Source organism: Lynx rufus, unplaced genomic scaffold (genome assembly GCF_022079265.1).
Source record: "Lynx rufus isolate CCGP_SWC_20201006 ecotype Redwood Valley unplaced genomic scaffold, mLynRuf1.p SCAF_4, whole genome shotgun sequence".
Taxonomy (NCBI): Eukaryota; Metazoa; Chordata; class Mammalia; order Carnivora; family Felidae; genus Lynx; species Lynx rufus.
In genome coordinates, this window is record NW_025814856.1 from 115,969,026 (window position 1) to 115,992,208 (window position 23,183).

The following is a 23,183-nucleotide window of genomic DNA, read 5'->3' on the forward strand; positions in this document are numbered from 1 at the left end:
TTTTTTAAAAGTTTATTTTTGAGAGAGAGAGAGAGAGAGAATGAAGGCATGAAGGAGGGGGAGAGAGAGAGAGAGAGAGTGAATGAATGCATGAAGGAGGGGGAGAGAGAGAGAGGACCCCAAGCAGGCTCCATGCTGTCAGCACAGAACCTAATATGGGGCTCAAACCCATGAACTGTGAGATATAATCCAAGCTGAAGTTGGATGTTTAACTGACTGAGCCACTCAGGTGCCCTGAGATAAATGGGTCCTTTTGGCAGCATCCTGCACAAGTGGGAAAGCCAGGTGTTCATTCACATGCTTTCACACTCCCCTGTGGGAGAAATCACGTGCTGAGAAGGGCTCTCTTAGTACTAAGCTGTGTTGCTTTGTGGGAGAGTTGATACAGGTAGAGTCAAACTGTTCCTCTTACCCTCACCACTGCACTGTCTTGGATTTGTTTGTTTGTCTGTTTGTTTTTGGCTCCAACATTGTGCTGGATCTTATCTGCTGGACACTTGAACTTCCAAAAAGGATCTCTCGTTGTGGGTGATTGCTTAAATCAGTGTTCTTCAGGACCTCCCGGACTATAGCTAAGATAGGCAGATGCCAGTTCATGGGCTACTTCAGGTTCCACAGCCCAAACCAAGGTCTGCATGTCTACTACCTGACTCACAAGCGGGCAAGTCCTCTCTCAAATCCCTTGGTATATAGTGCTGGTAACAGAACTAAAGCCAAACAAGGCTACAGCTAAGTCTTCAAGGATATGAAACTGTTTTGGGTCTACAGCTGGGACTACAGTAGATAGGTCAACTGCCTGGGTGCAGGCCTGTCTTCTCAAAATACCCCTCCTAATTCTTGGACTGCACAGGAAATTCACAGTCTCCTATCTGAATCCCGCAGCTTCCACACAGGCACTTTTGTTCATGGATAGATGTCAAATTGTTATTGTTGAGGACGGAATACAAGCAAGGGAGGTCTTATTCAGCCATCTTGCTGACATCACCATTAGAGCTCCCCCCAATTTTTCTTCGTGCCCCTTTGTAATCTTTCCCTTTTGTCCCTCCCTGTCCCCAACCCATAACCTAGGCAACCACTGATCTGCTTTCTATCAATACAGATTAGTTTGCATTGTCTAGAATTATAAAATGGAATCATACAGTGTGTATTATTTTTTGCCTGTCCTGTTCTACTCAGCAAAATTATTTTGATATCCATCCATTTTTTTGCATGTATCAGTAGTTCATTCTTTTTTATTGGCACATAGTATTCCACTGTATGGGTATATCACTTTCTTTTGTATCTTCACCTGTTGAATATGGAGTTTTTTCCAGTTTCAGGCTATTACAAATAAGTCTTCTATAAACATTTTTTTACAAGTTTTTACAGGACATGTGCTTTCATTCCTTTAGGATAAATACCTATAAATAGAATGGTTGATTTATCTAATATCTAATCTAATGGGCATATGTTTAATTTTAAGAAACTGCCAAACTATTGCCCAAAGTGGTTATGCATTTAACATTTCCCACTGGCAGTGCATGAGAGCACCAGTTTTTCCAAATCCTCACACACACACTTGATATGGTCAGTCTTTGTAACTTTAGACATTCTTTTAGGCATGAAGTGGCATCTTATTGTGGCTTTAATTTGCATTTTCTGACGTCTACTGATGCTTATTTCCTATCCATATATATGCTTCGATAGAGTATCTGTTCAAATATTTTGCTTTCTTGGTTTCCTGCCTCCGCCCCCCAATTGTTTCTTTTCTTCCTATTGAGAGTTCTTTTATATTCTGGAAATGAGTCATTCATCAGGTATGTGATTTACAAATATTTTCTCCCAGTCTGTAGCTTGTCTTTTCATTCTCTTAACAGTGCCTTTTGAAGAGAAGTTCTTGACTCTTGTGAAGTGCAAATTATCAGTGCCTAGTTCAGAGGGCCATGAAGATGAAGGGAATGATATAGAGAAAATAGGTAACAGTGATTGGAATATAGTAAGTGCTCATTAAATGTTAATCTTTGTTGACTTCATTGAAGGAAAAAATGGCTTAAATAATAAAGACTAATTGTCAGCTTAAATCCCCCACTTCCTTACCACTTATGATTATGAGCTGTATAAACAAAATTTGGGGTTCTGAAATAGTTGAGCACTTATCCATTGCTGGTAAGAATATAACTTGGTACAACCACTTTGCAGAACAATTCGACAAAAGCTAGTAAAGTTGACAATGCATATTTCCTCTCTAAGCAATTCCACACCTGGACCATAGAATCTCACACATATATCCAAGGAGATATGTATTTATATATGAATAGCTATGTTTTGGTGATAGAAAAAAAGTCTAAACAACCTAAATATACCCTAATAGGAAAATGGATAAAGGATGGAAATGGACACAACAAAAAATTACATTGCGGTAAAAAAAAAATGATAAAGCTGTAAGTATTAAGAGCGATGAGCTTCATACACATAATATTTGAGGAAAGAAAACAAGATACAAAAAAATACTCCTTAGATTATTTCAAGCCTTTAGCTAGTTTCTAGCAACCTGAAAAAGCTGATTTTGACAGTTCCCTAGTGTTCTTGTCGCTTTCAGGGAGGAATCGATTTTCAGAGGTCCAACTTACTCCACCATTTTGCAAGCTGAGGTCACGCTTGTAACTTATATGCTGTATTATAAAATATATGCATGACAAGCATATTTCTACCATTTTTGACTAGAATTCAATGAACACTAAATCTTTTTTGCCTACCATTTTACACAACTGAAGATTAAAAGAATTTTCCACATACCAGCTTCTGGCTTTATATATTTCACACTTGTTTTTCCTCCACTCCTTATGGTATTGGGCACTGTAGAATATATTGTGATAAGATCTCTGGCCCTACATCTTTACATTGCAGCACAGAATTGGCACAGTGGGCACAAGGACTATGCCTGGAAGTCATACCTACATTGAAGGGCTGAAAATAACCTAATTATATAGAAGTAACTATGATCCACAAAAGTATATGCTACTAAACCCCAACAAAATGTATCCCAAGCTCAATTTGTTCTTAGTCATGTCTCAAAAAATCCATGTCCACTCCCACACCACTTTATAGTAAAAGAAATATATAGAGATAAAATCAGAGTAGAATGAGACAACAGACTCAACCTAGTATGGTTACAATATCTTTTAGAAATTTTACAAAACCAAATGACTATATGAACACATTGCTAGGACTCCAACCTTGAAAAGGGCCTATTAGAGATCCTGAATTTTAAGTTTAACCTCACTATATGTCTCTGTCTCTGCCTCTATTTCTCTCTCTCTCTCTCTCTCTCTCTCTCTCTCTCTCTCACACACACACACACACACACACACACACACACACACCACCTGGTCTCTCCTTTGATTTCTCTCTGGATCTCTGGGTTTCTTTTCTTCTATGTAGTTTCTGCAGACTGCTTTACTCTGCTTATGTATGCACATGGCCCTAAGATGGCTGCCTGAGCCCCTTGTACATATACCCTGTAGAATTGCTAAGTGCCAGCTCACTAACATCTATTTGTCCAGTTTCCAGAGAGAAGCTAATTGCTCTCCCCACCAGTTTATTAATTGGCTTTCTTCAGCTCAGGTGTTCAACTTTGATCCAATAAGCTATACCAAGTATAAGTAAAGTCTCATAGGACAAGGGTAGCTTTAGAGTCCCATACTGTAAGTGGATAGAATATCAAATAATTTGTGGATGGAAAATAGGAACAGGCTAACCTGATGCCCAAGGCAGTATATTATGGCAAACTTGATTACGTTCAAGTAATAGGTACAGCAAAGTCTTTGCCAAAAACTTCATATGTAAATATATTTGGGGTTTTCTCTAAGAACATGTATCTTATTTCCCAAAATTGTATTCACAGGGATCCTATTTCAGGGGGATAGGGATTGTTCATAGCACTAGAATTCTGAGGAACACATTTTGGGGAATTCTGGATTAAATAATAACAGTGAAATTATTACTCAGTAAAGTAATATTGTTTGTCTCAGCGTAGCACCAATCAAGCATTTTTGTAATCCTTATACCAGTTCCATGTGGTAGGTTCTATTCTTACAAATAGAGACGCTGAGGCATAAGAGAAGTTGACCAATTTGCCCCAAGTTGAACAACTAAGGAGTGGGGCTGCTTGACTGGCATCCAGGCAAGGTTTCATGCTTAACCTTGTGCTACATAGGCATACCTTGGAGATATTATGGTTCAGTTCCAGATTACTGAAATAAGGCAAAAATCATAATACAGTGAGTCAAATGAATTTTATAAAAAATTCATATATATATATATGAATTCATATATAAAATGCATATAAAAATTATCCTTACACTATAGTCTATTAAGCATGCAATAGCATTATGCCTTAAAAAACAATGTACATACATTAATTGTAAAATTCTTTATTACTAAAAATTGCTAATCATCATCTGAACTTTCAGCAAGCCATAATCTTTTCCCTGGTGGAGGATCTTACCTTGATGTTGATGGCTGCTGACTGGTCAGGGTGGTGGGTTGCTGAAGCCTGGGGTGGCTGTGCCATTTCTTAAAATAAGACAACTATGAAGTTTGCTGCTTCAGTGGACTCCTCCTTTCACAGCTGATTTCCCTGTAGCATGTGATGCTGTTTGATAGCATTTTACTCACAGTAGGAGTAAAATTTTTTCAAAATTGGAGTCAATCCTCTCAGACCTTGCTGCTGCTTTAGCAACTAAGTTTCTGTAGTATTCTAAATCCTTGTCATTTCAACAGTCTTCACAGTTCCTAACCAGGAGTAGACTCCATCTGAAGAAACCACTTTCTTTGCTCCTGCATAAGAAGTAACTCCCCATCCATTAAAGTTTGATCTTGAGATTGCAGCAACTCAATTATATCTTCAGTCTTCATCTCTGGTTCTAGTTCTCTTGCTGTTTCCATCACGTCTACAGTTCTGTCCTGCACTGAAGTCTTCAACCCCTCCAAGTCATCCATAAGGGTTGTAATCAACTTCTTCCAAACTCCTGTAAATGTTGACATTTTGACCTCTTCCCATGGGTTATGAATGCTTGTAATGGCATCTAAAATGGTGAATCCTTTCCAGAAGATTTTCAATTTACTTTTCTCAGACTTATCAGACGAATAACTATCTATGGCAGCTATAGCCTTATAAATGTATTTTTATTTTTATTTATTTTAAAGAAAATTTTTTTATTTTTATTTTTAAAAAATATTTATTACTTTTATTTATTATTTATTCTATTTATTATTTTCTTCTCCTCCATGCATGAGAGGGAGAGAGAGAGAGAATCTTTTATTTTTAAAGACATAGTTATACAGCATCATGATTAGATTATTACATTGAGAAATCAACAGCATGGGTGCAAAAAAAATATCTACATTAAAACCCTTTGTTGGAGTTCATTACACTTTCCACAGAACAGAAACTAAAGTAAACTGTTATATAATTAGTCATGAATATAGTCCTCGGGTTTTTGCCCATACACATGAATATTGTCTAAAACATGGCTCCTTTGTGGCAGCTAGGCCCTGCCGCCACCGTGCTTGGCTGAGCTCACAAACCTGTTGTAACCTGTAGCTTCCCTGTCACTTCTCTGGCTCTCCTCTCCTGCTAAGCTTCGTTTCCCGACAGTAATTAAAACCTTCTGCCACTGCCATAGCTACTGCTGCTGCTGGAACTGCCACCTTGGTTTCTGGTTTGACAAAGTATTGGCCTCCACCACCATAGGGCGCAGAGCTTCTGCCTCCAAACTTCCCTCCTTGCAGGGGTCCAAAATTTGAAGATTGATTGTTGTAATTGCCAAAATCATTATAGCTTCCGCCACCTCCAAAATTGCTTCCATCATTACCAAATCCGTTACAGCCATCCACACTGCCACCACGTCCACCACCACCTCGCCTGCCACCAAAGCCACCTCGCCCACTGAAGTTTCCCCCACGACCAGAGTTGTCATTCCCACCACAACCACCACCAAAGTTTCCAGGACCACTTTGACCTCTCTGGCTGGCTGAAGCACCAGCCATCTCCTGCTTAAATAGGGCTCTCCTCACTTCCCAGTGTGGCCATTCACAGTATGGTATTTTTGAATGACAATCTTGTCTACAGAGTCATGATCATTAAATGTTACAGAAGCAAAATTCTCTTCTTGCCACTACCTCGGTCAGCCATGATTTCAGTCACTTCAGTTTTCCCATTCTGTTCAAAATAATCTCTAGGATGTGTGCTTCAGGGTCTTCTTTAAGGCCACTGACAGAAATCGTTTTCACAGTTAAGCGGGCACCAGGTCTTTGAGACTCGTCTCTTGAGACAGCCCTCTCTGGTTCTACAACTCTTCCATCCACCTTGTGTGGCCTTGCATTCATGGCTGCGTCCACCTCTTCCACAATGGCGTACGTGACAAACCCAAAGTCTCTGGAGCGCTTGGTGTTGGATCTCTCATTACCACACAGTCTGTAGGCGTTCCCCCATTACTCAAAATGGCTCCTCAGACTCTCATCGGTTGGTTCAAAGCCCAAACCTCTGATGAAAACCGCAGCTGTTCAGGCTCTTTGGGAGACTCTGACATGACGGCGTCTACAGGCAGAAAGCAAGAGAGAGAATCTGCTTGATGCAGGGCTCAACGCAGGGCTCTACCTGGGGCTCACTCTCACAACCATGAGATCATGACCTGAGCGAAAATCAAGAGTCAGACACTTAATCCATTGAGCCATGCAGGTGCCCCGAAATGTGTTTCTTAAATAATAAGTCAAAATTACTCTTTGATCCATGAGCTGCAGAATGGATGTTGTGTTAGCAGGCATGAAAATCTTTGTTTTATATCTCCATCAGAGCTCTTGGGTGACCAGGGGTATTGTCAATGAGCAGTCATATTTTGAAAGGAAGCAGATCTCAACAGTGGGGCTAAAATATTAAGTAAATCATATTGTAAACAAATGTGCCATTACCTAGGTTTTGTTTTTCCATGTAAATTTGGCATAATTATTAAGGGTCCTAGGATTTTTGGAATGGTAAATGAGCATCGGCTTCAACTTAAAGCCACCAGCTTCATTAGCCCCAAGAGAGTAACACTGTCCTTTGAAACTTTAAAATCAGGCATTGACTATTCTTCCTTAGCTATGAAAATACCAGGTGGCCTCTTTTCCAATAGAAGCCTGTTTAGTCTAGATTGAAAATCTGTTGTTCAATGTAGCTACATTTCATTAATTGCCTTAGCTAGATCTTGTACATAACTTCATATGGCTTCTACATCATCACCACTTCATCTTGCACTTCTGTGTTACGGACATAGCTCTTTCCTTAAACCTCATGAACCAACCTCCGCTAGCTTCAAATTTCTGCAGCTTCCTCACCTCTCTCAGGATTCATAGAATTGAAAAGGGTTAAGATTGTGCTCTGGATTAGGCTTTGGCTTAAGGGAATGTTGTGGCTGGTTTGATCTTCTATCTAGAGCACTAAACCTTTCTTCATATAAGCAGTAATGCTGTTTCACTTAATCATTTGTATGTTCACTGGAGTAGTACTTTTAATTTCCATCAAGAACTTTTCTTTTGCCTTCACAGGTTGGCTAACAGTTTGGTGCAAAAGACCTAGCTTTTGGCTTATCTCACTTTCAACATGTCTTCCTCACTAAGCTTAATCATTTCTAGCTTTTGATTTAAAGTGACAGATGTGTAGCTCTTCCTTTCCCTTGAACACTTAGAGGCCATTAGGGTTATTAATTGACCTAATTCCCTCATTGATGCATCTCAGGGAATAGGGAGGCCTGAGGAAAGAGAGACAGGGAAACAGCTGGTTGGTGAAAGAGCCAGAACACACATATTTATCAAGTTCACTATCTTATATAGGGACAGTTTGTGGCACCCCAAAATAATTAGAATGGTAACATCAAAGGTCACTGATCAAGAGTACCATAACAAACATAATAATATAAAATACTGCTAGAATTACGAAAATGTGACCCACAAAGTAAACAAATGCAGTTGGAAAAATTGTGCTTATCAGCAGACTGAAATGAGGACTTGCTCACCACAGTATTACCACAAACCTTAAATTTAAAAAAGTGCAATACCTGCAAAGTACAATAAAGCAAAGCACAATAAAAGGAGGCATATTCTGCAATATGTAAAAGGATTGATTTAACATCAAGTAGGTGATTACTGTTTCTTGGGTTTTTTTTGCCTTGTTACAGATGAGTATTCCATCTCCTCACCTGTATTTCTGCTTTGGAATCATGGATCCTTAGTGACTCCCAAGGCCTCAAGAGTTAGAAGACAGGTTTCCATTTCCTTTCAATTAAAATAAATATTTAAATGCACTCATATTCTTCAGTGTCCTGGGGCATTTGATGAAGTACATAGGGTTTTCCTCATTTCTAATTTCATGAGGAATAAATGGTTTCTATTGCCAGGGTCCAGTATAAAACCTCAAATTATGAACTAGCTAAAATACAAGATCTGAGAACCTCTAGATTAAGAGAAGAAAGATAAAGTGCACAGAGGCATAAATGCCTTAGACTTTCGTAAAAATGGAGGCTTATATACCCCTTGCTTTTTCATTTGAGTTATTGTATAGTTTGTCTTCATGAAAAGAAAGCATAATACTTCAATAGCATGTTATTTTCCATAAAACATGTCTCCATATATACCCATATAGACATAGGTAGAAAATCTTCTACCCTCTGGGTTATGTAGAAATTTTTCAGAATGTGAAACAATGTATAATTTCAAATGATCTTGTATATTATCATGCACTAGAACGATTATTAGAGTCACCAAAAGTCTTTTCTTGCGTTCTGTGATTGAGTTCCGGTAGAATATTTGGGGAAGACTAATGAAGATTTCTGGAGCTGACACCTGATCTTCTGGTTTCAAACACAGTAATCCAGCCTAAGTAGGCAGGCGTTCCACATCAGGGAGACGCCAACGGGACTGTACGTTTTTGCTCTATGAATCCCAAGCAAATAAATCTTGTATTCTGTGTAATACGCCTTTTACTGGCAGTACGTGAACATCTTTCATCATTTAATAAATATATATTGAGCGCCTACAGTTTGCGTCTGATGCTGCAGTGAAGAAAACACCAATCCTGTTCCTAAGGAGCTTACGCTAACGGGAGACACCCTAATGTGTCCTACCGCCTACGCTTCCAAAAATATATATATAATCTCACCACATAACCTAAATTTATAAAATCTGACTTGGGGAAATGGAAGCGCACGCTCGTCCTTGGGGCCGCTGAAAGTCAAAACCGTTCCTGCTCCCGGTGGCGACCCAGCCTCCCGCCCAGCGCCGCGTAGCAGGGAGCGGCGCGTCTCTGTGACGCGCACGCCCCGCCCACCGCTCCCTTCATAGTGCCCCGCCCCCGTGGGCGAAGTGCGCAGACTCCTCAGCCCGGCTCCAGTTCGGTCGGGAAGCCGCTGAGCCCGCGACGTCGCCTCCCGGTGAGTTTCTGAGGGGGCCGCCAGGCCTTGTCCTTCCGCAGTGGCCGCGCCGGCAGCAGGGCACTGCAGCCGCAGTCCCGGCCGCGGTGTTTGGTAAGCAGAAGCCCCGGCGTGCCCTGAGCGTGCAGCCCCCCGCCGCTCGGCCCGGCCACAGCCCCGGGCGTGAACGGAGCTGACGGAGGATGGCAGCCTCCGGGGTGGAGAAGAGCAGCAAGAAGAAGACCGAGAAGAAACTTGCTGCTCGAGAAGAAGCTAAATTGTTGGCGGGCTTCATGGGCGTCATGAATAACATGCGGAAACAGGTACCGCCTTTGTGGGAGTGACGGACGCCAGGGGGGAGGGGGTCCGGGACTCGCGCCCCTGGCTCCCTGGGCCGAAACCGCGCCCGGTGGTGATCGCGACTCTCCTCTGTCCTCGCCTTTCCTTCCATTTTCGCACGCCAGCCGAGCTGCTGTTAGTAGAGGGTCGCGTTAACCATTTGTCGAGCAGAAGCGTCTCCTCGTCTGCCGGTGCTGCGTGGCTCGCAAGTCAGGCTCCTGGGAGACTCCTGGGCTGGCATATTCGGCATCGCGTATCGGTTGTGTAACAGCTCTGCCCTAGTTATCTCTTTGTGAGGCGAGGATCCTTCCATTGGCGAGCCGCCGCGTTAAGGTGTCGTGAGATCTCGTGCGAAGAAGCCCATTGGCACAGCCCAGCCCGAAGCCCCCTCAGAAGGGAGAAGCATTGCTGGCCTGAAATCAGCTACTCTTAGATAAGGATCCCCGCCCCTCGTCTGTGTTCCCCGGGTGGAGCTAGTTGAAGGCAAATCCTCCTGTACGTGTTAATTTAGAGCAGAAACAGTCACCGATAAATACCGCGCAGTCTTTTAAGGCTCCTCTGCGCCTCTGTTATTAAGAGGAGCTCTTTGTTCTGTCCTTGACGTGTGGCGCATTAATGACCGTCTTCACGTCGGCGAAAGGTGGGTGATGAAAAGAACGGATTTTAACGCGGAGGATGTAGACAAGAGAGGTTTTTTGGTGGGTTTTTTTTTTAATTCCATAACATCTTATACCAGTAAGTATAGAAAAGTCACTTGGTTACCGTAAGCTTTATTTATAGCAAATAGGCATCTTAGATGTGGGAATGTTTCTGTTCTGTAACTGTGGTCCTGTTTCCAAAGAAGACAAAAGCAGGGTGTATGAATAACTGCAAAACCTGGTTTGCTTATCTAGTGGTTTTGATGGGAATATGGAGAACAGTACAGGAATTTGAGATTTGTAAGAAGATCCTAGCTTCTGATTTCTTGAAGCAAACTCTGACTGCAGGGATCTTGTCTTTGTTCATCAGCTCCTGGCATGGTGCATGAATGCGGTAGAGATCTGTCTGAATGCCTTTAAATCTTCCCCGGCTTTTGTACCGAGGTCGCCGTGAATGTCTGCATTCAGTATTGTATGTAACTGACTTTCATGTATCTATTTTCATGTATACATTCAAGTTCCTTTCATGTAAACCTTTTTATATTTGCAACACCGGTGACTTCAAATTACTGGTGCATTTAACAAGTGTGTGCTCCTAAAGGGTAGTTGAACACAGTTAACCATTGCTCAAATTTGTTTCCGGCAACCCTCCCCCCCCCCGACCCCCTCCCCCATCCCCAGAGAGGTGGTTTCATCTGTGGACTCCAGCGTTGTAAAGCTTGCCTCATTCCTTATGTAGATAGGTTGCAGCTGGGTTGCAGCATCAGCTGTTTACTTGAGGAAAAGGGGATTGTATGTTTAACTGTTTGGGTTCAAAAATTGAATTGTATCCATTTCTTAGATTTAGCTTTAGACTATGTTAACCTCTGTTTATCCACTGTTAAACTAGAAATAAAGTTACTGAAAAATCAGGATTCTGTTACCGTGTAGTAGGGGAAAATAGAGCTGGAACAACCAGAGATCTCTTCCACAGTGGTTCACTGATCTTAATCTGCAGGTTCTCTTTTTGTCAATGGCTTTGCATGTTTTTAACGTATTCTCCAGTAGAATTTTCACCAACTTCATGGAATCCTTTTGCAAGATGTGCAGTTTCCTTTGCAGTTGATGTACATTGTACTCGTATTGTTCTGTTTAACGTCGTAACACAGGAGAGACTCACCAAGAATGACTGACAAGGGCATTTGATGGGATTGGCAGAAATAGAAAGTGGTCTGAGCCAGAGGAAGAATGTTTGAATGAGAACCAGTTTTATAAGTGTTCTTGTTCTTCAGTGAATATTTTTGTGTTGTGACTCTTTTTTCTTTCCCATATGACTTCATTACTTTGGGGATCAGGATAATGAGTGCCTAGATGACAAGGACCCCTCTGTACACACCCAGAAACATTCTTACAAGAACTTGAGAACACTGAAATTAGAATACCTGAATTTAAATTCCTGCTGTACCATTAATTAGTTTTGTGATCTTAGATAAATATGACTTAGGTCATTTCATCTCTCCATAACATAGCAGTCAATTCTATACGTAGTGGCCAAGGAGGTTGTACAGAGCCAGCAGCCTCAGCTTCTTATGGGCCCCTTTTCCTTCATCATCCTTGCAGTCATTTCTAGCCTTTTATTTTTAAGTAAACTTTCCAATGAAGTAGAGAATTCACTAAAAGGATACAAATCATAAACATGCAGCTCATTGAATTATTACAAACTAAACACACCATCAACGATAAGAAATAGAACATGAAGAGTACACAAGAGGTCCCCCTTTACACTCTTCTGAATCACTACCCCCCCACCAAAGGCAACCACAGTTCCCACTTCTATCACCATAGATTTGTTTTTTCTGTTTTTGAACTTATATAAATGAAATCCTACTGTATATATTCTTGAGTCTTGGCTTCTTAAAGCTAACATTATGTTTGTGAGATTTATTATGTCGTTCTGTGTCACTTTAGTACATCCTCGTTGTACTTAGTATTCCATTGTATGAATACACCACATTTATCCTTTCCATCATTATGGACATTTGAGTCATTTCTAGTTTGGCACTATAAAGACTAGTTCTACTTGGAATGTCCTGTATATTTTGTACATGTCTTTGGATGTGTGCATGTCTGCATTTCTGTTGGGAACTACATAAGAGCGGAGCTGTGGAGTCCTAGGTTACACTACATTTAGCTTTAATAGACACTGTCCTGTAATTTCCAAAGTTGTGTCAGTTCATGCTCATTCCAGCTGTGTACGAGAGAGGGTGTTGCTCTCATCTTTGTCAGCACTTAGTATTGTCAGTCTTTATAACGTTAGCCATTCTAGCAGGTGTATTGTAGCATCTTATTAGGTTGAGCACCTTTTTATTTCCCTAACTTTTTGTTTAGATTAATTTTATTACCTGATACACTAGAGAGGGGCTCTACAAAGGAGGGCTGGGTCATAGTCACTACTGCTCCTATCCAGTTGCTGTCACTGTGTTAATGAAGTCTAGGAGACCCTTAACATTTGAGGGATATGTTTTGAGACCTTTCGGAGTACCACTGTAGTTTATAGTTTTCTCATGTTAAGTGAATTAAAGCATAATTAGAATTTAAAAGCTTATGTTAAAGCCCTATTGAGAATTATGTGAGAGAACCAAAAACTGATTTGAAGACTGAATGCTGAGCAGTTAACTGGGATTATTTACCAACTAAAAGGACTCAGCTTCTGTACAGTCACCTCTTAAAGATTGTTAATTACTGGTAGTCATTTTCTTTAGGGTCTCTTGTGAATGATCTAAACCCTCTGCATTAAATCTTCAATAAGAGAAACACTTCTTGGGCATGTATTTTCTACCAGCTTTGTCTTACTTAATTCAGCTAACAGTTCCCATATACAACTCCCATCATTCAGACCTTCCTATTCTTAATTGCTGCCTTCTCCTTTTGTCTGTCCAGTTTAGGAGATAATCATCTCTCTCTTCACTCCCTTTCAAATGCCCCAGGCTTTCTTGACGTTCAGCCTTTTTTTCACATCCATCTGGCCAAAAGCATTGATGACAATTTACCTTATTTGTGCAAGGCTTCCAAGCACAGCTGGAGAATATCCCATTATTGAACAGTCCTCTGCTAGGTAAGTCCTAATTTCAACAGGGCTGTCAGTACTGGTGATCAATCCTACTTTCCATTAATTTTACTGTTTTTCTCTAACCTGAGTCTTTTCTCTATATCCTCATTTTCAGTAGGGCATCCCTCTTGTGATATCACAAATAAATAGACATTAGTTTGGAACTATCTAACTTTTAACTTTCTACCACCAAGTCTTTAAGCCTATTTTGTCACATTTTATTTTGCTACTGTGAAGAAGCTGCCTCTTTTCCATCTAAAGCCAGTGATTTCACCTGGGCTTTGACTCAGTCTGGTCAGAAAAGTTATATTGTTGGTTACTCCATCTCTGCTAAGCACCCTTAACTTCTTCTTTTCTACTAGACTCTAGCCATCAACATTCAGTCATGTTTTAACCTCCCTAGCTTTTAAGCCAACCAAACCAATCCACCTATTCTTAGTCTCAACATTCCCCTGTAAATAATACCTCTCTCCCCCTTGTTAAAACCAAAAGGTGGGTAGATTTCACTGCCTTTTTTTGGCTCACTGTTGATTTATTCCCTTATCTCAGTTTGACTTTCTAACTCAGCCCTTCAGATGAATATTTATTGAGACCCACTGTGTATGCTAGGCATTTTGCTAGATTGTGTAGTTGCAGTGATGAGCAAAACCAGACAGTCCCTGTCTTCATGTGGGTTTTGTCTAGTAAGAGAGACATTAGTCAAGCAGTCACACACACACACAAATGTAAAATTGCAACAGTGGTAGGTATTATTAAAGAGAAGAACATAGTACAGTGAGGGCATATGAATAAATCATTTGACATCAGGAAGATTTCCCCAGGAAACTGGTAAATGAACTGAGAGCTGAAATAAGAGTAAGGGCACCTTAAGGAGGAGCCTCTTAGGTAGATGGAACAACAAATGCAGAGGTTCTGAGTCAAAAGACCTACTTACCATAGAATGGCAAGTGCAAGATACTGATTAAAGGCCAGTGTGACTGGAGCACAGAACATAAGGGGGAGGACGGCGAACATGAAACTGGAGAAGTAGTTAGAGAACTGACCATGCTTAGTCTCATAAGACATTAGGGGGGGTTGCCTCTATCCTAAAACCCCTTCAGATGCGGGTGTGTGTGTGTGTGTGTGTGTGTGTGTGTGTGTGTGTGTGACAGAAACAGAAAAGGGATCTGTGAGTATTTTTCTTTTGAAAAAGATGGTGCCTAATCTGTGGCCAAATGGGAGAACTCTCAGAGTGGTTGTTGGCAGACCAAATAGGAAGTTGTTCAGTAACTCAGATGGTCCCTTGGACTAAGGTGGCAGCAGCAGTAGCAATGAGGAAAAGATGACATATTCAAGATTTAGGAGGTAAAATCAATAATCTTGGTGATAACTCTCACATGTGGTTGTGATGACTAAATTAGATAGCCAAAGTAAAGTAAAGCATGACCTGATAACGTTGGCTGTTTTTGTTCCTCTTGTGATATGGTGGTTGATTTGATGCTGAGGGATTTAATACAAGTTGTCAGTTATGACCTCTAAGGTTCTAGAATTCATAACTAGATAGATGATGACATTAGCCACCAAGAGAGGAGACACTAGAGAAAAGGATCAAGGCTTTGAGGAAAGGATTATAGGTTGTATTTTAGATATGTTCAGTCCACAATGCCATGAGACAGTAAGGTATATAATGAACTGACAGGTTTGAGAGTTGTGGGTTAAAAGTATAAATTTGTGGTGCACCTGGCTGGCTTGGTCAGTAGGTAGAGCAGGAGAGTGCACAACTCTTGATTTCAGGGTTGTGAATTCAAGCCCCATTTTGGGGAAAGAGTTTACTTAAAAAAATTGTTTTAAGTGTAAATTTGTGATTATCTGCAGATAGAAGATAACTTTGTTGAAACTATGGAGAGTCAGGAGTCTGGGATAAAGAATAGGAAGGAGCCTATAAAGGAGACCCCCGCACCCCCCCCCCAAAAAAAAGGCCAGAAGAGTAAGAGGAAAGTGAGAATTTTCAAAATCGGGGAAGAAATTGTTTCAGAAGGAGGATGGCAAATTTTGAAGCCTATGAGAAGTCAAGATATGATATAGCAACACAGGGGAGTTGTTGACTGTAGTGTGTTGTTTTGATTGGAAGACAGATGGAAGTCAGATTGGCATGAGTAGGATATGAGACCATTGAGACAATATTTTTGGAGAAACTTGGCCCAGAAGGGAGTAGGGGAGTCCAAATGAAGGTTGTTTGGTTTCATGTGTTTAAACTGGGGAGATATAAGTGTGCTTCAAAACTGAAAGGAAGAATTCATTTGAGATGTAGAGGTTGAATGTATATGAAACAATGTATAATTGATAGATGATTCCTGAGATAAGATCTAAAGTAAAGGTAATTAATCTGTCATGGGAGGAGGATAGTTTCTCTTTCATCAGAGTGGGAAGGAAGAGTGGTGGTTGGAAGAGAGGTTTGGAATCAGAATTAAAGAGCCTCTGTCAGAGGCTGTCTCTCTGAAAAGTAGCAAATGAGACCATCTGCTGAAATGAAGGAAGAAGAAAATGAAGTTAGAGGTTGAGGAAAATAGTTTTTGTGGAGTGGAAATGGTATGATGGCTGGCAGTATTTTTGAAGGTTTTTTCAACCTGACCTGATCCCATCCTATTTCAGTCAGATTTCATACCACTGTTCTCATAGCCATTTCACTCCAAGGCACCTGTCTTCCTTCAGAGCCTAAAATGTTGTATCAGTGCTTGTAACTCCTTCCCTCTTACTCATGCTCAGTTCTTACCATAAATGGCACTTCCTCCCTGAATGCCCTTCATTGTGTCAAGGGCATGTACTACATATACTCTATTTCTTTCCTTCACCCATTGATCTTCTTTATTAGACAGATAAACACTTTGTATGTATGTCTTTGCTACTAGGCGCTAAGTTCCTTGAGGGCAGGGACAATATCTGTCTTATTCAGTGCTATATTGCCAACATCTACCACATAGGTGTCAAATATTTGTTAAGTAAATAGTTGATGTCATAGGTATGGTTGATAACACCTAGAGATTGAGGAGGAAGTAAGAAGAAAAGACAGGATGAAATTCTAGGGGAACATCAACATTTTAAAGGATAGAAAGAAAAGTGCATTGGAGATTGAGGTGTGGAAGGAAGAAAGACAGCAGGGAATAATGTCATTGAAACCTAGATATAAGTTACAAAGAAGAGGAGACAGGAGTATCAAATGTAGTAGGGAGGCCAAAAAAAGATAGTGTTCCCTGGGTTTGAAAAGTGGTGCATTTAGCAAATAAAGTTTTAATGGAATGGTGGGGGAGGGAGCAGATTTTAGAGGACAAAGGAAGGACAGAATGGTGAGTACATGGAGAGGGACCTGCCTCCTCTGTGGCCAAGGCTTTCCAGGATGAGATTAATGTTCTTTAAACACCAGTGGTATATACCCAAAGAATACAAAAATACTAATTCAAATAACCATGCATGCACCCTAACGTTTACAGCATCATTATCTTCAATAGCCAAACTATGTAAACAGCCCACATGTCCACTGACTGATGAATGGGTAACAACACGCATGCAAGCACACACACACAGATGCACACACACTTTTTATTCAGCCATAAAAAAGAATGAAATCTTGCCATTTGCAACAACATGGATGGAGCTAGAGAATATTATACAAAACAAAGTCAGAGAAAGACAAATACCATATGATTTCACTCATATGCAGAATTTAAGAAACAAACAAGCATAGGAGAAAGAGAGAGAGAGGCAAACCAAGAAACAGACTCTTAACTGTGGAGAGCAAACTGTACCAGAAAGGAGGTGGGTGGGTGGGTGGGATAAACAAGGGGATGTAAAGAATGCACTTTTTGTGATGCGCACAGGGGTTGTATGGTAGTGTTGAATCACTAAATTGTATACCTGAAACTAATATTATACTATATGTTAACTAGAATTTAAATAAAAACTTCAAAAAAGTAAAATGTACTTCTAAAAAAAAACTCTGGTAGTATAAAGTGCATACTGCCATTATGACACTTACCACATGTGTGTTGAAGAAATGAATACAGAAGCACATCTTAAAGGAGACATGATTGTATTAAAATTCCCTCTGAGGAGAAGAAAATCAAGATTTGGGAGCTGCAAGAACCATGCCAACCCCAGAGGCCTCTTAACCTCTCTCTAGGACACTGCCTTCATTGCACCTCAGCTCTGACTACCGCCAATCTGTTTCTCTTTCAGAGTTTCAAATCCTGGAGAGAGAGGATCTGATAGACCTAGTTTGGGTTGAATGTTAACCCTTTGAATCAATGATCTATGCTAAGGAGAACAAGGTCATGTAGCACAAACATGATCTTGAAAGGGTTATTTTATGTACTTTATGTATTCCATTTCTGGGGAATGGAGAATTACAAGTTGGGTACTCCAGTGGGCATCTATTACAAAGATTCATATCATTAAAACAGCTGGCATATTATATATTTTAATACATAATAATATAGCATATAATTTAGTTACATTCTGTTGAACTGTCTAAAATGTGGTTGATTAATATTTAAGAGAGGCACTCTTAATATGCCATCTATGCTAAATGTCATAAATTCTATACTCAGTATCAGGTTAGTCTACTGGAAAATGGTTTGCCAGAATGAAATTAGTTTTTTAGACCTTTGAATTGCACTTAAATTCAATCACAATTTAATATTATACTGTAAGCTTTTATCATGAACAATGATTTTAAAATGTCTTTGTATCTTCTATAAAACTTCTTTTAGTCATGTTGTCTTTAGTCACTCATTGCTATGGGAAACAATATGCTATAGTGGAAATAACTTGAGTTTTGGAATCAAACAGATCTGGGTTTGAATCCTAGCTCTTCCTAATTGTGTGACATTGGGCAAGTCAACTTCTTTAGCCTTTTATGTTTATATTTACACAATAATGATTATAATATTATACTGATCTACCTTACTGATGTTGGGGATAGTGAGAGAGAGAATGTGAAAACTCTTAATAAATTATTTAATGTTAAATATTGTTGATATTGTTATCACAATGAGTCTACTGGCATTCTTGGTTATCAGCAAAAGAAATATGTTCGTTCTTAAGTCAAAATAATTTATTGTAAGAAGTTCAGAAGCTTATAATGTTGACCACAGGCTGGAAGATGAGCAAGCATGGCAAACAGGCAGAAATCAGGCATTCTCCGTTAGCTAGGCTTCACAAACCCTGGAGTTCATTACAGTGTAGGCACAGTCTTGACTACCTGCTGCTGCTGCCACCACCGTAAAGAGATTTTTCCTCCATCTTTCTATCATTTGCTCAAGATTCAAAATCCTGAAAGTTGGCATATAATTGACTGGCCTTAGATTGTTTGCCAGGTTTTGGCTCTGGTAAGTGAATAATAGAAACAACTGACTTCTAGTTTCCATAATGAGAGTCAGGCTCTGAGAATTGCCCTCTCACCATTTTCATAATGAGAAAATTTTCCAGAAATGGGCGGTTAGGTTTTGTTTTTTTTTAATTTGTTTATTTATTTTTGAGAGGGAGAGAGAGAGCATGAGCAGGGGAGGGGCAGAGAGAGAGGGAGACACAGAATCTGAAGCAGGCTCCAGGCTCTGAGCTGTCAGCACAGAGCCCGACGCGGGGCTTGAACCCACAGACAGTGATACCATGACCTGAGCCATCCAGGCACCCCGGGAGCTTCGGGTTTTAATAGGCAGGAAATTGGGTGCTAGGTTGCCAGAATCCACAAATGTCTACTGTGATCTATATACCTCAAGCTGTTAAATACAAACATGTATGCACTTATTCTCATTCCTATAATTAAAAAAAAAAGTCATCAGTCTTTTTCACTTACCATATCCTGAAGTTCAATATTTTTGGTGATACCAGTTTCTTCTATAGTCTTTTCAAGATTCTTAGGCCTAAGTCTTAATAGATTTATTTGATTGTAAAGGGGAGAGTTTCACATAGTTAAGACTTATATAAATATAAGAGCAAAAGGGTGCCTGGATGGCTCAGTCGGTTAAGCATCCAACTCAATTTTGGCTTAGGTCATGATCTCACAGTTGTTGAGTTCTTGTGCACTGACAGCACAAAGCCTGCTTGGGATTCTCTCTCTTCCCTCTCTTTTGCCCCTCCCCTGTGCATGTGCATGCTCTCTTTCTCTCTCTCTCTCTCTCAAATAAACATAAATATATATGTGTGTGTGTGTGCGTGCACGCACGTGTGTGTGCAAAGATGAAAATAAAAATGCAAGCCACATTGTTGTTATTTAATATTTTTATTATGCATTGTTTTCATGACTTCATCCTTCCCTGACTATTCCTATTTGTCTTTAGCCAACTCCTCAAGGTTCTTTTTCTGATGGGATGATCTAATCCTTTATTCCTAGGTATCTTGAACCTTTGGTATTACCTATAAAGTCACATTAGTCTTCCATTAATGCTTATTACTAGCTTTAGCAGTACGAGCCTTAGGCAGGAATTTGATTTTATGATATTTATAAGTTGATTGGTTAGCCTGTTGCTGTTTATTTTATTTTATTTTTTTAATGTTTATTCTTGAGAGAGAGAGCACGCGAGCGAGTGTGAGTGAGGGAAGAGCAGAGAGAGGGAGGCACAGAATCTGAAGCAGGCTCTAGGCTCTGAGCTGTCAGCACAGAGCCCGACGCAGGGCTCGAACTCACGAATCAGATCATAACCTGAGCCAGTTGGACGCTTAACCAGCTGAGCTACGCAGGTGCCCCAGCCTGTTGCTCTTTAATGGATGCTGGCAGAAGACATGAGACTCCTAGATTAGAGACAATAGACTTGATTACTCACAGCATAGCATTATGAGCATCCGTATGTATGTGTCAGTTCCTCTTGCCCCACAAGTACTATGAGGGTGACCTTCCCCGGGGCCCAGATGGATATTATACACACAGTGGGTTTGTGTTGTAGCTCTGGAATGAACACTGAGCTTAAGGAATCTGCCATTTTTATAGCAAACAATAAGCAAGCCTGCTCCTTATTCTTGTGAGGGAGAAGGTATCTCATCCCTATGGTTGCTTGCTGGCAACATAATCCTGAGAAATGGTGGCCCAGGGAAAAAGTGTCAGGGCCTTGCCTTCTTGACGTGTCCGGGTTTTAAAATATATAAGAATTCAAGAGATCCACAGAGGTCTCTTCTCTCCCAACAGACAAAAGATACCCAAGGGGATCCCCTGAGCTCCAGCTATCTTCTGTCCCATAAAGAGCAATGGTTCCCCACCCCCCCTTCATTGCCAGGTTCAGAGAACTACCCAAATGTAGTAACTTTTGTTCTTTATACCCAGTGGCAGGAGGAGGCCAAAATGGCCAGGTTGCAGTTTTAACTTCTAATTCTGTGGAAACATGATTCTATCACTTGAATCATTCTTCTTTTGGGTCCTCATATCTCTAAACTAGCAGAACCCACCTCCAGAGACTGATTGCTGAGATCAGAAGCAAAATATTTGTGAGTGAATCATTAAGCATAAGAGTGAGGGGAGTTTCTTCCATCCTTTGGTTGCCAGGCTAACTCTGGCTATAGAGAAAACATTATTTCTGTTTAAAATATGTGTAATCACATCATTTGAAAATGGATTCTACTGCTTAAAAAGTTTGAAAACCACTGTTATAAGGCTTTTCCCTGAAAGGAAAAGACATATATATTCTGTCTGTGTGTGTGTGTGTGGTGTGGGCTGGGAAAAACATTTCTGACCTTCACCTTACTGAAAGAGGAAACAAGGTATCTTGAACTCATCTCTCTCTCTCCTACAAATTTTGCCCAATGAGAGAGAAGTTCCAATGAAGCTAGGATTTAAGACGTTGTTTTAGTAATGGTAGGGTTACTCTTTTGAGACTTACATACTTTTTGCCCCAAATTTTTATTTAAATTGTAGTTAACATACAGTGCAATATTGGTTTCAGGAGTAGAATCCCGTGATTCATCCCTTACATCCAACACCCAGTGCTTATAACAAATGCCCTCCTTAATACCCATCACCCATCTAGCCCATCCCCTACGCATGCACCCAGCTCCCTCCCTCAGCCCTCAGTTCTCTATCTTTAAGGAGACTCGTATACTTCTACTTAAGGTCTCCATCTGCTAAGGAGGACAGGTAGGATATGTCTTGTGGACTCTATAAGGTGGATTTGGGCCCCGCTATCTCCCCCCCCATATGAATATGCAAATTTAAAAAATTAGATTATTGGAGTATATGGGTGTGAGTAGGTGGGGATTACTAAGCACTCACCCATCTGTTTTATTTTGTCTCACTTGGCTGTAAATCTTTACATAAACTCCCTGAGTTGAGAATCTCAGAGGGCTGAATAATAGTATTCAGGCATCAGAGCCCCATCCCAACTCCCAACAGAATGTACTGGACAAAGTAGCTATAAGTTCTTATTTCCAAGTTTTTTTTTTTGTTTTTGTTTTAAGTTTTCTGTTTTTTGTTTGTTTTTAACCTGTACAGGGAGCGTTTTGTTCTTTTTTTTTTTTTTTTTTTTTAATTTGTGTTAAGAGAGAGCACACATGCATGAGCAGGAGAGGGGCAGAGAGAGAATCCCAAGCAGGCTCCGTGCTGATAGTGTGAAGCCTGACGGGGGTTCAATCTCATGGACCATGATATCATAACCTGCACCAAAATTAAGAGTCAGATGCTTAACCAACTGAACCACCCAGGTGCCCCGGGAGTGTTTTGTTCTATGTTAAAGGCATCCTCTATCAATACCTATTCTTCCATGTGTCTTCTGCAGACCACCTTAGGAAGATTATTTAAATTTTTTACTCCAGAAAGCTTTAAAATGAGTAGATAATCTATTAACTCTAGACTGGAAATTCACTTGCATTTCCCATCTAAAATTTTTCTCAGCCAAGGTGTCATTCATAGCTTTCCAGATTATCTGGAGTGAAACAAATGACAGCTTAAAGCGCTCCATCTAATTCCATACTAGCAATATAAAATCCCCCAAATCTGACTGTTATGAACCCACTCATTATTAAATTCCCACATCTGTGATTTCCCTGTGGGTTAAAATTAAAGGGAGTTCCAAATGTGTGTTCTCTCTGGTTTCTTATATGCCAAGTCTCAGCCAAAAAGCCTTCACTTAAGTGTTTGGGTAGGTTCTGGGACTTTGTTCAGCAGCTGCAGCCTGGGCTATCTTCCACTGGCATATATTAAGTTAGTTTAGCACCTCCAAAGCTGAATTTTTCCAATGTCAAGGTGGTTGGTGCCACATGTTTTCAGAATGTCAAAGGGTTCAGAGGACTCTTAAGATGAGTACAGCATCATCCTGATCCCCACAAACCTGAAAAGATACAAGCAAATCTCCCATCTCTACAATAGATGTTGACACCTTACTATACAGTCCTGACCCACATTGTTCCCAGACAAAAACAACAGAAACGTCGGTTTCTAGAGAACAGAGAATCTTCAAAGAAAATTTCAGGATATCTTGGCTTTTGGCTTGCCACAGGTTGCCAGTTTGTGTTGGCTATCTATAATTTATAGACTCTAAACTCAGCTAAGAGGAATCACTTATCAAGAGGCTAATAGGGACACTTTACCATATAGGGAAGAATTTTGTCTATGCATTGTAATGTTTCACTGGCATAGGATATTTTGTACTTAGAGAAATTTGCCAGGGGGATTTGCCCAGCTGCCAGGTCTTCTAGAATTTCTCTTGTTCCCCTTTGTCCTGCACATTTAAAGCT

General features: G+C 40.4%; 1 protein-coding gene and 1 pseudogene across 3 annotated transcripts in view; one reads left to right on the forward strand and one right to left on the reverse strand.

Annotated features, from left to right (window-relative positions):
• Positions 1-5,641: 5,641 nt before the first annotated feature.
• Positions 5,642-6,572, reverse strand: LOC124523435 (heterogeneous nuclear ribonucleoprotein A1-like; annotated as a pseudogene).
• Positions 6,573-9,401: 2,829 nt separating this feature from the next.
• KLHL7 (kelch like family member 7) overlaps positions 9,402-23,183 on the forward strand; it is a 69,279-nt gene continuing 55,497 nt past the window's right edge. The window contains exon 1 of one of the 3 annotated variants that reach the window (XM_047095918.1): positions 9,402-9,748. In XM_047095918.1, the coding sequence (XP_046951874.1) occupies positions 9,629-9,748 (120 nt within the window). In that variant the 5' untranslated portion in view covers positions 9,402-9,628. The remainder of the gene's footprint in view (positions 9,749-23,183) is intronic. The other 2 variants (XM_047095920.1, XM_047095919.1) reach the window with 2 other exon arrangements.